Consider the following 14,913-nt stretch of genomic DNA (forward strand, 5'->3'; position numbering starts at 1 on the left):
ATCTGATCCAATTGTTGACGGAGACGATGCAATTTATTCGAGTCAGAATTCAAATCCATGGGTAAGGGGCGTCAGTAGAAAGAAAGTACGACTCTATGGATGGTGATCGACCTCCTTTTAAACAAGAGGAGAAGAAGAAGGCAACTTATGCAGAAGTTAAAATGACCCTTCTTCCTAGGTTGATTGAGTAATTAAGCAGGTTATACGACCGAGGATCTGAAATAAGGAGTGACATTTAAGGTCAAATGGAGAAATAAATGAAACCAGGATCTGGGTCTAGTCAGTTGGACCTGAGCCTCCTTCGACTAGACTTGGAAGAGAGATTTGTGATATGGTGCATAATGGTAGGGTCTGATAAGGCCAGACCGTCAGAAGTCACGGAGACGTGGCAGTCAGAAGTCAAGGGGATGTGATAGTCAGAAGTCAAGGAGACGTGACAGTCAGAAGTCAAGGGGGCATGACAGTCAACAGTCAAGAGGACGTGGCAGTCAGTAGTTAGGGAAAGAAGAGGTTGGACCGCCTAGTGTCATCAGTCACATGATGCCTCGTCGAGTGCTTACAGATCAGAATTCTAGATCTGAATCAGGATGTACAATCGGGGTGATGCCTGACATGCTCCGACTGGTCGGGTTTTCACATCTCGGTTATATCTAAGCCTGGTTCTCTCAGTAGGCCAACTCTTTGTCAGCTCTTGAGCGATCTCGCCATAGCTCTTCCTGTTCATCAAGACTTAGGCCAGGTATTATACCTGACAGATCATCTCGAGCTGCCCTAGTCATACTCAGGCGGGACAAAAGGTGTCACGCGACAACAAGGTCAGAGACTCGTAACCGCTTGTCAGAGAATAACTGATGTATGTCAGGGAATGTTCCAATGGCCTGCGGTCATCTGCGAATGCAACCTTCTTCCAGTCCATGAGAGGCTGACATCCGTCCTCTATCACCAGACAGGTCTTGACACCCGACATTCCCTGATATCGGTCAGGCTCTAGAGGTACACACTGTCATATAAAAAATGAGGTCCTCTCTCTTAAGTAGGTACGCTCTCTCGCACATTCGTACTTGTCTTCTACTTTTCTTTTTTCCTTTGTACACTGTTCTTCTGGGGAAAAAGTACCTGACTTGAGCGTCGGAGGACCTGCTCCGGAGACTTTTTCCCTGGTTTCTAGCCTCTAACGTTCCGGGTGCTTGTCTGAGTGCACGTAGAGATCAAGTACTACCGGCTTAGTTACCGTCGTCCATCAGCGCCACGTGGAGATCCATTCTCTGAGGTACATATGATAAAAGTGTCCTAATCGTCTCTCCGTTAATACTAACAATAATTCATCTGATTTTCATCTAACTCGTATTCCAAACCGAAATTATTATTTTCATATATTATCGATAAATTAGAGAAAAATCTCCAATCACAATGTTAACTTTGCATGCAATCCCCATGTCCAAAAAACTTTGTTTCCACTCCCTGCATGCAAAGTATTACTTATTTCAACTCCCTCATGCAAATATTGTTACCTAAATTGCCCCTCAGATTTTTTAGGTACAAAAAATCCAAAATTAAATATAAAAAATCCAAAAACGAGTATAATTTTTCTTAAAGTCAGCACTTTTATATTAAAATCGAGTATATTTTCTATTAAAATTGTCCCTCTTATTTTTTAGGTATAAAAAGTCTAAAAACAAGTATAATTCCTTTTAAATTCAGTACTTTACACTAGAATTCAACACTCTATATTAGGATCGAGTATATTTTCTATCGAAATTAATCCTCATATTTTTCGGTATAAATAGTCTAAAAATGAGTATAATTTCTATTAAATTCAGCACATTAAACTAAAATCAAGTATATTTTGAGATGAAAAATGAATCGTACTCAATTTGATAGAAAATATACTAGATTCTAAGTTAATATACTCAATTTAAGAGAATTTATACTGATTTTTAGACTTTTTTACCTAAAAATATCATGGGTAATTAGATAAAGATATTTAACTGGGGAGTAAAAATAAAGATTTTTATAAATGAGGATTACATCTAAAAATTTATTTACCAATAGAAAATACATGTATAATTACCCATATATTATTTATTAGTTTCCTTTCCTGCACAGCTCGATTCGATCCCCACTGAGTTGCGGCTCCATCCAGGCATGAACTGGAAACTCCATCTGTCACAGTGGATTCGTTCTTTTCTTTGAATTAAAAAAAAAACAAATCAATCCCGACTTTTCCATTAAAAACTTCTCTTCTCTGTTTTTATACACAAATCTTTCTCTTTTTTCTCATCATATTGCGTGTTGTTCTCCTCTTCTTTCCGTAGATTTCCCTGCTCCTGAATTCGTTCTTGTCCAGTGGGTTGAGGAGGCGGCGGCGGAGGGAGATATGGAGGTCAATATTCCCATATCGCTGCTTGCGGCGGTGGTGGGAGGACTCCTCTTCGTGCGCCTTCTTCTCTCCATCAAGTCGCTGATCTTCTGGTCGCGCCGGTGGTTGCGCTGGGTGGAGGACCACACCCAAGCCTATCAGAGCTTCGAAATCCCGCAGCGCACCGAAATCGGGGAAGAGGGCAACCCGCTCTACTGCCGGGCCGCTGCCTACCTCGCCGCCCTCCCCTCTCTCGAAGACTCCGACTCCGCCATGCTCTTCTCCTCCGGCCGCAAGCCCAACGACTTCTTCCTGATGCTCGGGTCCGGCCACTCCGCTGTTGACTCTTTCCTCGGCGCCCGCGTGTTCTGGACGAACGTCTCCGGCGACGGCGCTTCGCGCCTCGTCCTGCGGCTCCGCCGCCAGGACCGCACCCGCGTACTGCGCCCATACCTCCAGCACGTCGAGTCCGTCGCCGACGACCTTGAACTGCGCCGGAGGGGTGTTCGCCTGTATACCTTGTTCGGCGAAGGCCCGCGGTGGCGATCCACGGCCTTCACCCACCCGGCGACCATCGAGACGGTGGCCATGGACGCGGACCTCAAGTCGCGTGTCCGCGCTGACTTGGAGTCCTTCCTCAAGGGTCGTGCTTACTACCACCGCCTCGGCCGGGTTTGGCGCCGAAGCTACCTCCTTTACGGTCCCCCCGGCACCGGCAAGTCCACCTTCGTCGCCGCCATGGCCAAGCTCCTCTGCTACGACATCTACGACGTCGACCTTTCCCGCGTCTACGCCGATGGCGCCGACCTGAAGGCGCTACTCCTGAGCACGACCCCCCGATCGGTGATCCTGGTGGAGGACCTCGACCTCCACCTCAAGGGGAACGGCGTGGGCGAGGAGGGCGAGTCGCGGCTCACCCGGATTCTAAACTTCATGGACGGCGTCTTCTCCTGCTGCGGCGAGGAGCGAGTGATGGTGTTCACCATGAACTCTGAGGCGGGAGGGATGGAAGGGGTGGAACCGGCGGTGCTGCGGCCGGGGCGCCTCGACGTCCACATCCACTTCCCTCTCTGCAACTTCACGGCCTTCAAGACGTTGGCGAGCAGCTACCTCGGCCTCAAGGACCACAAGCTGTACCCGCAAGTGGAGGAGGTGTTCCAGAGCGGCGCCAGGATCAGCCCCGCCGAGGTCGGCGAGATCATGATCACCAATCGCGCCTCGCCCAGTCGAGCAATTAAATCGGTCATCAACGCGCTCCAACATCACGCACCCTCTACCGCCGCCGTGCGTTTCGGCACTGCCTGCAGCCTGAGGTTGAGCGACGACGGCACGTGGAGGCGGGCGGACGACTCAGGCAGCGACTCCGCCAACGGAGGCGCCATGGGGCTCGGGAAGGAGTTCAAGAAGCTCTACGGGCTGATCAAGATGAGGAACGGCAGCAAGAAGGAAGGCGCCGTCACCGGCACCACGCCAAGCCAAGTAGACAAGGAGCATTCCTCGTTGAAGAACTAAAACTTCCAATTTTTTTTCTTTTTCATGCAAAATTCAATCTTTTTTTTCCCTCTTTTTCTTTTGCTTTTTGATTTGTATGGATGAATACAAAATTGGTATTGGGGACTTGTAAGCGAAGCAACCATTGAATACTTGTGAATACATACTGTAAATCACTTGAAAAGTTTATGCTTGGAAGACAAAACAAATTGCATTGGCTTTCTGTTGATTGAGTCGCTATGACATTTTGATTATTTTATTCGATTTTTTTTCTGTCGAGTAAACTTGAACACGAACAAGCTCCAGTCCATCGCCCAAAGGCTTGCGGAAAACAAAGAAACCGAAGCACCGTATGGATCTCATGAGGAGCTGCAGCGGCGCTCAGGACATTTTCTTTCCACCTCTCTCGGCTGGGCTGCATCTCTGTCTTGTTTGTTTACTTCACCAAACTCACAGAGTCCAACAACATTTGGAACTGATTACGAAGCTTTCTTGATTCCGTCACTTTTCACCACGAAGAGATTTTGTCATTTTCCTTTGGAAATTTTTAATTTTTTAAATAGTTTTAGCAAAGAAGAAAGTATTAAAAAAATGATAATCCTCGGTCCAGCCCAGAGGAAAAATTCTCAATTAATCTCAGTATTTTTTAATTACGTTTTTTATTTAGAGAATTTTTTTTATAAATATTCATAAATGTATGAGTGACAATCTAAATGTTTTACCATGACATCATGATCTAAGAAATAATAAGAAGAAAAACATTAGAGCATCTATAATGTATCGTCATTATAACACTTGTCATCTCATTAAAAGTATGAAGTTCATTATCACGTACTTATTATAACAATATATTTCTTTTATTATTATACCTTTTAATATTAACACTCATTATTTATTAGTTCGATCGTCTACTCATTCATATTAAAATTATATCATATTAAATAAATATATTTTAAAATATTTAAATTATTATTATTATTATTTTTAATAATAATCTTACTTGAAAAAAATAATTATATTTTTTTAAATAATATTAAAAAAATTACAATTAAAAAAAAAAAGAAAATAAAAAAAATTGAGAGAGTGTGTTTAAAAGCATAGGAGATTTGAGGTCATACTTTCTTTGTATGTATTGATTGAGATGGATCATCTTTATTTATAAAATAGATAACGATCATATATCTTCACTGTTATATGTAAAGGGAGGATCCTCTAGGTCAATTAAAGAGCATGAAAATCAAGGGCCACATTAACTTCACAACGGCCAAGCAATTAAGTGAAACGGGAGCGAACTGATGATGATGATGAATAAGATGAAGAAGGAGGAGGACGAAGATTTCGAAGACTTTGATCTGGCCACAATCAATTTGGAGAAAGTACGATATATGTAAATATTTATTTAAATCATTTGGTTGAAGGATTAGACAAGATGCTCCAGCTCTTCTGTAGCTGATTTAATGCAACAACTAGCCGAAAGGTTCAGGCTTTCTTTGCAGCTGCATGAAGAAAGTTAACATCATTCACAAAAGATGGACTTTCTTTAGAACCTTTACGACTTTTATTTTCATCGAATAAAAGGAAGTGTAAATAGAATAATAAACTTTTTAAGTTCAACTATATTGTTTACAATCTTGATAGATTGGTCTTCCACTTAAAAGTCTATCATTTCCCAAAGTTGCGTCCTAGAAAATCCTATTAAAGGATCCTTTCTATTATTTCTGTCCTTCAAAATCCTAAAACCCAAATACCAGCTCCATTCCAATAGTTGCATTGCTTTCGGCAGCTAATTTTTCCAATTTCAAACGACTGTTTTCAACCTAATGCCATCAGTCACATCTATAATTTATATAGATTGGATTGCAAGTTCTATAATTTTTTTTTTGACTTATTAGGGGTATTTATATCTTTTTAAATTCATAAAACTAAATAAAATTTATTTATTTATTTTATAATCAAGATGTTCAGAGTAATCCGATTTATCTATAAATTTAAAACATAACTTATACTCAATAATATATATATAATATTACTCTACGGAACACATCCGAGTAGAACGGTACGGTGAATCGATCCAATGTGACTGAATCAATCAGTGGATCAATTCAGCCCTGCCTGCCTGTCTTCTTGCGTGTGGTGGATCGATTCAGGGGGCGGGATCGATCCCGCGAGGAATGGATCGATCTAGCTCCCCACTGGATCGATCCGATGTCCTCATCTTCCCACGTCCGTCTCATGATCGTGGACGATTCTGGCTATAATCCAACTCCAACCGTGGTCGGAACCCTCTGGGTTCACCTTCCCTTCTAGTTATAGTATGGTTCGGGGCAAGCGGCCGGAGGCTGCTGACGGTGGGAGGGCACGACGGGCACGAGAAGACATGGCAGGCGTGTTGAATCGATCCACTGATCAATTTAGCACGGATTTTGACGCACACCTCACCAAACCGCACGGATGCATGCCACAGGCTAATATTCCTATATATAAGGTGATGTGAGATTATTTGAGCTTTAAAATGCTGGAATTGAAGTGTAAAAACAGTTAAAAAAAACAGTGAAGAAGAAAAGAAAAATAGTGGCAAAAGAGTATCAAATGGGGAGACAATGTATCAAGATTTTATGTTGGCTATCAAATGGAATGGGAGTTTAGCTTGATCTTTTGAGTTGGTAATGACAAATGATATTCATCTCTTTTCACAATAAAATGGTCAACTCATCAAGTATATTCCTCCAATACTCTCATCTCTTCAATTCTTCATTAATTTCTTTTCTTTTGCCTATTTCACTCACTTTTATTGTTCTTTTTTATTCTATTTCGATTAGTGTTGATAAATCCTTTTGATTCATGTATGTTATGTTCTATGGTGGTGGAGAATTAGAAAATGAGCAAGCTTATGGTAGTGAAGTGTTGTGAGTTGCATTAAGCTCCATTTATACATATTTGAGTGTGAGGGCTAGAATAGGTACATATCTTGTGAGATTGCAACTTGCTTTATTCTTCATTTGGATTGAAACTACCATACCTACTGATTATTGTTTGAATTGTATTCATGAATGTTTGTGATCTTTTAGATGATTTTAATTAAATTCCTTTTACCATCTTCTAGGTATTGCTAGAGAAATGTTAGTAGGGGTGAGCATTCGGTTAATTCGGTCCATAAATTAATCGAATTAACCGAAAATCGATTTAGTGTTGGCTAACTGAATCAAATCAAAGTTTTACTAAAATTGAATTAACCGAATTAGTTATTTCAGTTAACACCAAATTAACTAAATTTGTTTAAAATAACAATAAAAAGAATTGATACAAATTTAATATCAAATTAACCGAATTAACCGAATGCTCACCCCTAAATTTTAGGGAGATGATTTCTTTGTTTTGTTTGCTTGCTCGAGACGTGTAAGAATAAGTGTGGGGGAATTTGATAACCATCATTTTGTATTGATATTTTGATTCATATAAGCATGTCATTTGATCTTCTCATGTGTTAATTCCACATTTATATCATATTTCATGAATTACATTCATTTGTGGACTTAATTGCAAATTATCTTATATTTACGGTATTTGATGCTAATATTCGAATATGATCTTTGTAGGTTTGATCAACTCAGATTAAGTTCAAATCTGAGCCTAAATAAGGAGATCAAGCTCTGGAACAATCTCAGCCGTTCATCCAAGATCGGAGTAGATCTAAGACATCCGTGAAGAATCTGGTCCATCCAAGCCAAGGGGAAGTATATCACAACTAGTGATCAAGATCTGAAGATTTGGATCGGATTTGGAGTAACTTCCACCATTGGATCAATCTGAAGCAATCTCAACCGTTAACTCAGATTTCAGATCTGATTTAAATGGGATTTGAGAAGCTACAGGGGGTTCGTCAATTTTGCTACAGTAGCTTCACGTCAAGAACAGAGGAGCACGATCTGCTTCGGTGATCTTGATTCCATCCATCGCTGGCGAGCTTGTGAGGTCAAGGGCATCCCTTCCTCTGGCTGAAATCCATCCATCAGCAACCGGCGATGCCACTTCATCCTTCTATTCCAGATCTAACTGTAATTGCTGCCGCAAATTCGTGCGAGAAAGAAGAAGCAGAGAAGGTGGAGAATCTGATGGTTTCAGCTGATTCCTTTGTCTTCCGGTCGGTGATCTTCCTTTCTTGAAGCTCCGCAACTATCTCTGATTGAAACTCTGCTGATCCATTTCCAACCGAGTTTATCTCCTCTGTTACTTTCATCACCGAGTTCTTTCTTCGACACACATCAGATCCAAGCTAGGGTTTCCTAGTTTGATTAGTGAGAATCTTTTGGATGCTAGCTTCCTCATCTTTGTTTGAATTGTCATTTTGTTGTAGTTTATCATGGCATAGTTGATTCAAATTTCCTTGCTATTATTTTGGAACCTTTGATTAATCCCACTATTCTTGATTCTTGATGTCTACACAATTTAGATTTGCTTAATTGTTGCATTAGGTTATTCTTGTTTGTCATTTCTTTCAATGCAATAGTTTAGATTAGTTAGCTTCTTTGTTTGTTAATTTCCATGAGTTGAATTTACAATTGTAGCATAATTTTAGGTCCTTACTTCTTCTCTTTGTTCAAAAGTCAATTCTGAAATCCCCAATTTATCCAGAAAACCCCAAGCCAACAATAATTGATCCTAAGACTATCATTTTACCGTTTACATTTGTTGGGAGACGACCCGAGTTATCTCTATGCTACATTAGTGTAGAATGAATTCGGTCATTAATTCTTTTGATACCCATTTTATGACAAAATTAGGGTTTATCAAGCATCTAGGGTGGCTCCAAGCTTCATGGAGGGTGCCCTCCCGCCTTATTACGGGGTTGTCGATCAAGTCACCTGAGGCGTCTCTAAACTCCATGGAGAGCGTCTCGGGACTGTTTATCCGAGGCTTTTCTTGTGCAATTTCCATCATGCAAGGCATGCTAGTCTACAAACAAAGTATACCTGTAAAACAAAGTTAGTACAATAAAATAAGATAAATATAAAGTTATTTTGACAGTCTCCAGTGTTGGTGCAATATCCCTTAGGTCAAGGTTGACTGGTTTGACCAAGCTTGAGTCTTGGTCATAGTTTCGATGTTTGATAATACATGTAGACACATGGACAATGCAGGTGCAGTTGTTCATATGGGGAGATTCTGATCAGGGACTGATCAGTGTGATTGAAGAAGAGTCAAGTAGGTATACTTGACTGGAAGGAAACCCTGGTGAGTGAAGCCAGGTGAAAGACCTAGTGAGTGAAGCTAGGCAGAGTGAAAGTCCTAGTGAGTGAAGCTAGGCAGATTGAAAACCCTGGTGAGTGAAGCCAGGTGAAAGTCCTAGTGAGTGAAGCTAGGCAGATGGAAATCCTGGTGAGTGAAGCCAGGTGAAAGTCTTAGTGAGTGAAGCTAGGCAGTATGGAAGTCCTGGTGAGTGAAGCCAGGCAGAAGGAAAATCATGGTGAGTGAAGCCAGGTGAAAGACCTAGTGAGTGAAGCTAGGCAGATTGAAAACCCTAGTGAGTGAAGCTAGGTGAAAGTCCAAGTAGGTCAAGAGAGTGACCGGATACTTGGCATGAAAGAAAAGCCCAAGTGGGTCAAAGGGATTGACCGGACACTTGGTGAGGGAGTTCTAGCAGGTCAAGGGAGTGACTAGATGCTAAGCATGACGTACCAACAGGTTAAGGTTGACCGGATGTTGGTTTGGGAGGTTTGGGACTTGGTTTTGGGCAAAAACCAAGTGCTGGATCGATCAGTGGATTGATCCAGGCTCTGGATCGATCAGTGGATCAATCCAAACCTTTCCCAGCGAACAGAAAGCCTCTGGATCGATCAGTGGATCGATCCAGAGGTCCCAATCGATCAGTGGATCGATTGGGACGCTGCTGCTTCGCGCGATAAGCGCTGGATCGATCCGTGGATTGGTCCAAGCATTTTTCCAGAGCACAGAGGCACTCTGGATCGATCCGTGGATCGATCCAAAGCCTCCTCGATCGATTGGGAATAATCGAATCGATTGGGATCCGACCGTTGCGTCGTATTTGAGCCGCAGGCGAGCGTTGTCTTCGACATCTCTTCATAGATTCATTTCAGATCTTCACCAGCTCCTCCACAGCTCTTCTCAAGCTCGAGATCGCCAGTTCTTAAAGGTTCTTGGAGGCTCTTCCAAGTCAAGAGGAGGATCAAAGCAAGAAGAAGAAACTAGGGTTAGGGTTTGTGCACTCATTGTAAGCTTGTAAGCTTGTATTTCTTTACTACCCTTTCTTCTTCTTGTATTGAGTCTTGTAGGGCTTCTCCGCCCTTGGTAGTTACCATAAAGGAGAGTTTCATTAATGGAGGGTGCGTGCGTTGTGTGGATCCTTGGATTAGTCACATCCCTTGGAGGTGGATACCAAGTAAAATCCAAGTGTTAGCGTGTTTGGATTTGTTTCTGTATTTTCCGCTGCACATCTTCGAAGAAACAAGCAATGCCGAACACCGGGCACGCGACGAGCTATTCACCCCCCCTCTAGCTACTTTTGGTCCTAACAAGTGGTATTAGAGCGAGGCCGCTCTTCACCGGAATCATCGCCGGAAGGGTCAAGCATAACAAGAAGAGCTAGAGGGTGAAGAATTTGAAGCAAAATTGTCAAAGTCAAAGAAATTCAAAAGCTCAACTTCTACAATGGAATTCCAAGATGGGCTCGGATTCGACACGAGGGTGGCTCCACCATACACTTCCACGAGCTTCGATTCTTGGAAATCAAGAATCGAAAATTTTCTTATGATGGAGATAGAGCAATGGTTTGCTCTTATGGAAGGCTTCAAGACTGCAACAAACTCAAAGGGCAAAGTTCTCAAGAGGAGCAAGTGGAGCCAAGAGCAAGTCCAAAGGTGTGAGGCCAATGACAAAGTGACCAAGCTTTTGGTCAATTTATTGCCAAGCACCATCCTTTGCAAAATTAGAGAATTTGAAGATGCAAAGGAATTATGGAGTAAATTGGCCAAGCTTCATGAAGAGATCCCCTCCACTGTACAAGAGCAAGAAGAATACAGAGAGGGTGACTCTTTGGAGCAAGACCAAGAGGAGGACTCCAAGGTTGAGAGATGCTCAACCTTCGAAGAAGAAGTCCAAGAAGAAGCTTCATCTTCAAGGGAGTGCAATGAAGAGAACAAGGAGGGAGCATACTCCTTGTTCCATGTACAAGATGATGAACCCTCCACCTCTAGGATTGAGGGGGAGTGTAGATCAATGAACCCGGAGCAAGAAGAGGCCTCCACATCCGGGTCAAGTGAAGAAGAAGAAGATGGTGCCACCTCCAAAATTCAAGAAATATCAAATGGAGGAGCAAGTGTCATCCCTACACAAGAAGGTATAAATGTTTCAATTAGAAATAAAAATCATATAATATGTTTTGAGTGTAGGGAAAGTGGGCACTACAAGAGCAAGTGTCCCAACTTGGCCAAGAAGAAAGGTCAAGTGACACAAAATGGCAAGGAGAAGCCCAAGGAGACCACCCCCAGGACAAAGAAGAGCAAGGAGCACATTGTGTGCTTCTTGTGTCAACAAAAAGGGCATTACCGAAGTCAATGCCCCAAGGGGAAGAAGATGGTCAAGGCTCAAGGAGGCACTAGTCAAGGGGGAGCCTCCAAGGTAGAGAAGAAGGTAACATTTATTGAGCCTACCCCTTTACGTTATGGTAAAAATCATGATGGTTCTAATTTTTATCATTTTAATGCAATTTACCATAAGAATAGAAAGCATGAGGGCATTAAGGAAAAGCATGTGGCCCTACATGCCAAGACTACCCAACCTAAGGTTAGGAAGGTAAATAGATATTTGGGCAAGAACACTAAGGATAATAGATACAAGCCCAAGAATAAAAATGCTCATGGATCAAATGAAAAATCAAATACTAAGGACTTAGTGAGGGAAAATCAAGTCTTGAGGTCAAGACTTGATAAATTAGAAAAGACCCTAAAAAGATTGGAAAATATCCTATTAGGGCAAAATGAGCATAACCTAGGTTTAGGGGTACAAAAGCCATTAAATGGTCATAGAGGTTTGGGATACAAAACCAAAGCAAAAAATGATGTGCCTAGTTATCATAGGATTCCATATAGTTATGGAACAAACCCTAAGTCTAGAGGTCAAGTCAAGGATACAAGGGAAGATATCCCTAGAAGTATCTTTGCAACCAAAGTGACTAAGACTTCGAAGAAGTCTAAGAAAGTCACTAACAAGGTCACAAGGGAGGCTATCTCTAGAGTTGACCTAGAAAATGTGACCAAGGCTTCTAAGAAGCCCAACAAGGTCACTAGGAAGGTATTTAGGGAAGTTATCCCTAGTGAGTACCTAAAGCATCCAAGGAGCACCAATAGGTGTTGGGTTCCTAGGAGCATCTTCTCTACCCCATAAATGAGTTAGAGAGTGTCAACTCCGATTAGAAGGGTAGTTAATCCAACTTTGAGGAAATTGACACTCAAGGAGCATTTTCAAGGTTTTTGTTAACCTTTGAAAATAAAATGGAATTATTATTTACTCTTTGAAAGAGTAAAATATGCCTAATGGTGGAAAAATTGATTTTATCTTTAATGGCATAAATTGGGAAAATCTAGAGAAATACCAAGTTGAGATTTTGGTATTCTCTTAAGAATTTAAGGCACTCCGGGCCTTGATTTATGTGGTTACTCTTGAGGAAAAATGGAATATGTCAACATTTGAGGATATGCTTAATTTTTAAGTGGTATAAAAAAATCAAGAGAAATAGGAATGACAATTTAGGTTTTGGCATTTAGGGCAATCTAGGTTTAACGTTTTAAGTTAAAAAACAAGTGGAGATAGCTAAGTGGTTAAGGATACTTAGATAGGCAATCTAGGTATATTTTATTTATGCTAAACCTTGCCATGATTGTTTGCCCATCATATGTCATGACATCATGTCTATTTTTGCATTCATGTTTTATTATAAAAAATCCAAAAATACCATGTCATGACATTCATACATCATGTAGTTATAGGATATTTTCGTTTGAAAAATTATTTCCTTTTGATGTATGCCATAACATATTCATGCATTAAGCTTAATTCCTTGTAATTAGGGACAAATGGCATTTAACAATACTTATTAACAAGTGACATCCTAGGTGGATGTCTAATATCTCTAAAATGCCTAGATATATATGCATGATCCCTAGAATAGGGCAAAACCATAATCTCACATCTCACAAGGACTATAAGGTGACTTGTATGTGTTTTAGTGCACATTAGGTACAAGTGAGATGTTAGGAAGATGAACAAAACTCAAGATGTTGATTTAGTGCATTCTTTTGAGTTTTAGGTTCATCAAAACACATAGTTATGTGTTTTCCCATCATTGGGAAAGCTAATGTACAAGTCATGTGCATTAAGCCCAAGGAACATGGTGGGATATAGGTTTTGAAAATGTTTTAAAATAATTTTGGAAAACCTTGGTGAAGGCTATCTTTTGATAGTAATAACCATTGAATAGTTAGACACAAACTTGAAGAAAACACTAAAGTTTTTGCAAGTTCTCAAGTTTGTGTAAATCTTTGAAAATATGATGTATTTTCATAGAAAACTATTTTTCCATGATAAATTATACCCTAAATAATGTCTACACAAATTTTTACGATTTTTGGAATTTTGTAGAATTTTATAGGGGTTTCTGAAATTGGCTGAAATTGAATTTCAGCAATTTCAGACCTCCAATCGATCAGTGGATCGATTGGAGTGCCTCAATCGATCAGTGGATCGATTGGAGTGCCTCAATCGATCAGCCGATCGATTGAGAAGGCATTTCTCGCGAGCAGAAGCTCGCTGGATCGATCAGCCGATCGATCCAAGGAGACTGAATCGATCAGTGGATCGATTCAGCAGGGTTCAATCGATTGGAACCCAACTCCAATCGATTGAAGATGCTGATTTTGGCTGGGAAAGCTTATTTTCAGCATTTTGAACCTATGTTAGTCTAGGTAACCTTTCCAACCCCTCAAAATACATTTGTATACATAATAAGGGTGTTTTCGTGTTGAAAACAAGGATGGATTGGTTAAGGAAGACTATATTGAAGTCTAGGGTGAGGTTTGTTTCAAATTTTGAATATTTGAACCTCAAAGCTTCTAAATTTGGGTTTCCTAAAGGATTAGGGATTCCAAGTCATTGTTGGTGCAATGACAGAAGTTACCACCATGTCTTTAGGGGGAGGGACTCTTTAAAGACATGAAAATTATTTTTCATGAACCTTGGAAGGTGGTTAACCTTCCGTTAAGTGGATAATGCTCAAGGATGAGCATTTGCCTACATTGAGGAAGAATGTAGGGTTAAGGATAAATGAAGGGTTTGTGACCTTCATTTGGGTCATTAGACCATGTTAATGATCCAGAGCGGGCATTATTTGAAAATGAAGGGAATGGGTCCTTCATTATCGTGTTGATCACAACGAGTGAAGTTGTGAACAACGATGAGCAACTCTTCAGGGGGAGAGTTTTTCAACAATGGGGCATTTGTTGAAATGTGCCCAAAATTGAGGCACGGGTTGATGTGTGCTCAAAGATGGGTTGATGTGTGCCAATAGGGGGAGAATGTGTGGTTTTAGTTAGGCCTTCATTACCTATGGGGGAGGTCATAGGGGGAGAATGAAGGGAACCAACATTCATACTTTGGCATGAATGGAGTTAAGGCTATGGGATTAGCTTAACTCAGAATGGTCCAAACTTAAAGGTATTGTCAAACATCAAAAAGGGGGAGATTATTGGTGCAATATCCCTTAGGTCAAGGTTGATTGGTTTGACCAAGCTTGAGTCTTGGTCATAGTTTCGATGTTTGATAATACATGTAGACACATGGACAATGCAGGTGTAGTTGTTCATATAGGGAGATTCTGATCAGGGACTGATCAGTGTGATTGAAGAAGAGTCAAGTAGGTATACTTGACTGGAAGGAAACCCTGGTGAGTGAAGCCAGGTGAAAGACCTAGTGAGTGAAGCTAGGCAGAGTGAAAGTCCTAGTGAGTGAAGATAGGCAGATTGAAAACCCTGGTGAGTGAAGCCAGGTGAAAG

The 14,913-nt window shown here is 41.0% G+C and overlaps 1 protein-coding gene across 1 annotated transcript; it reads left to right on the top strand.

Annotated features, from left to right (window-relative positions):
• The first annotated feature begins 2,235 nt into the window (after window positions 1–2,235).
• LOC121975133 (AAA-ATPase At2g46620-like) lies at window positions 2,236–4,061 on the top strand. Its single transcript, XM_042526556.1, has one exon. The coding sequence runs from the start codon at window positions 2,378–2,380 to the stop codon at window positions 3,869–3,871; it is 1,494 nt and encodes a 497-aa protein (XP_042382490.1). The 5' UTR covers window positions 2,236–2,377; the 3' UTR covers window positions 3,872–4,061.
• The last annotated feature ends 10,852 nt before the right edge of the window (window positions 4,062–14,913 follow it).

Source organism: Zingiber officinale, chromosome 4B (assembly GCF_018446385.1).
Source record: "Zingiber officinale cultivar Zhangliang chromosome 4B, Zo_v1.1, whole genome shotgun sequence".
Lineage (NCBI taxonomy): Eukaryota > Viridiplantae > Streptophyta > Magnoliopsida > Zingiberales > Zingiberaceae > Zingiber > Zingiber officinale.

What these genes read in the sequence shown, in the direction of transcription:
- LOC121975133 (XM_042526556.1), top strand. Translation starts at nt 2,378, where the DNA reads ATGGAGGTCAATATTCCCATATCGCTGCTTGCGGCGGTGGTGGGAGGA.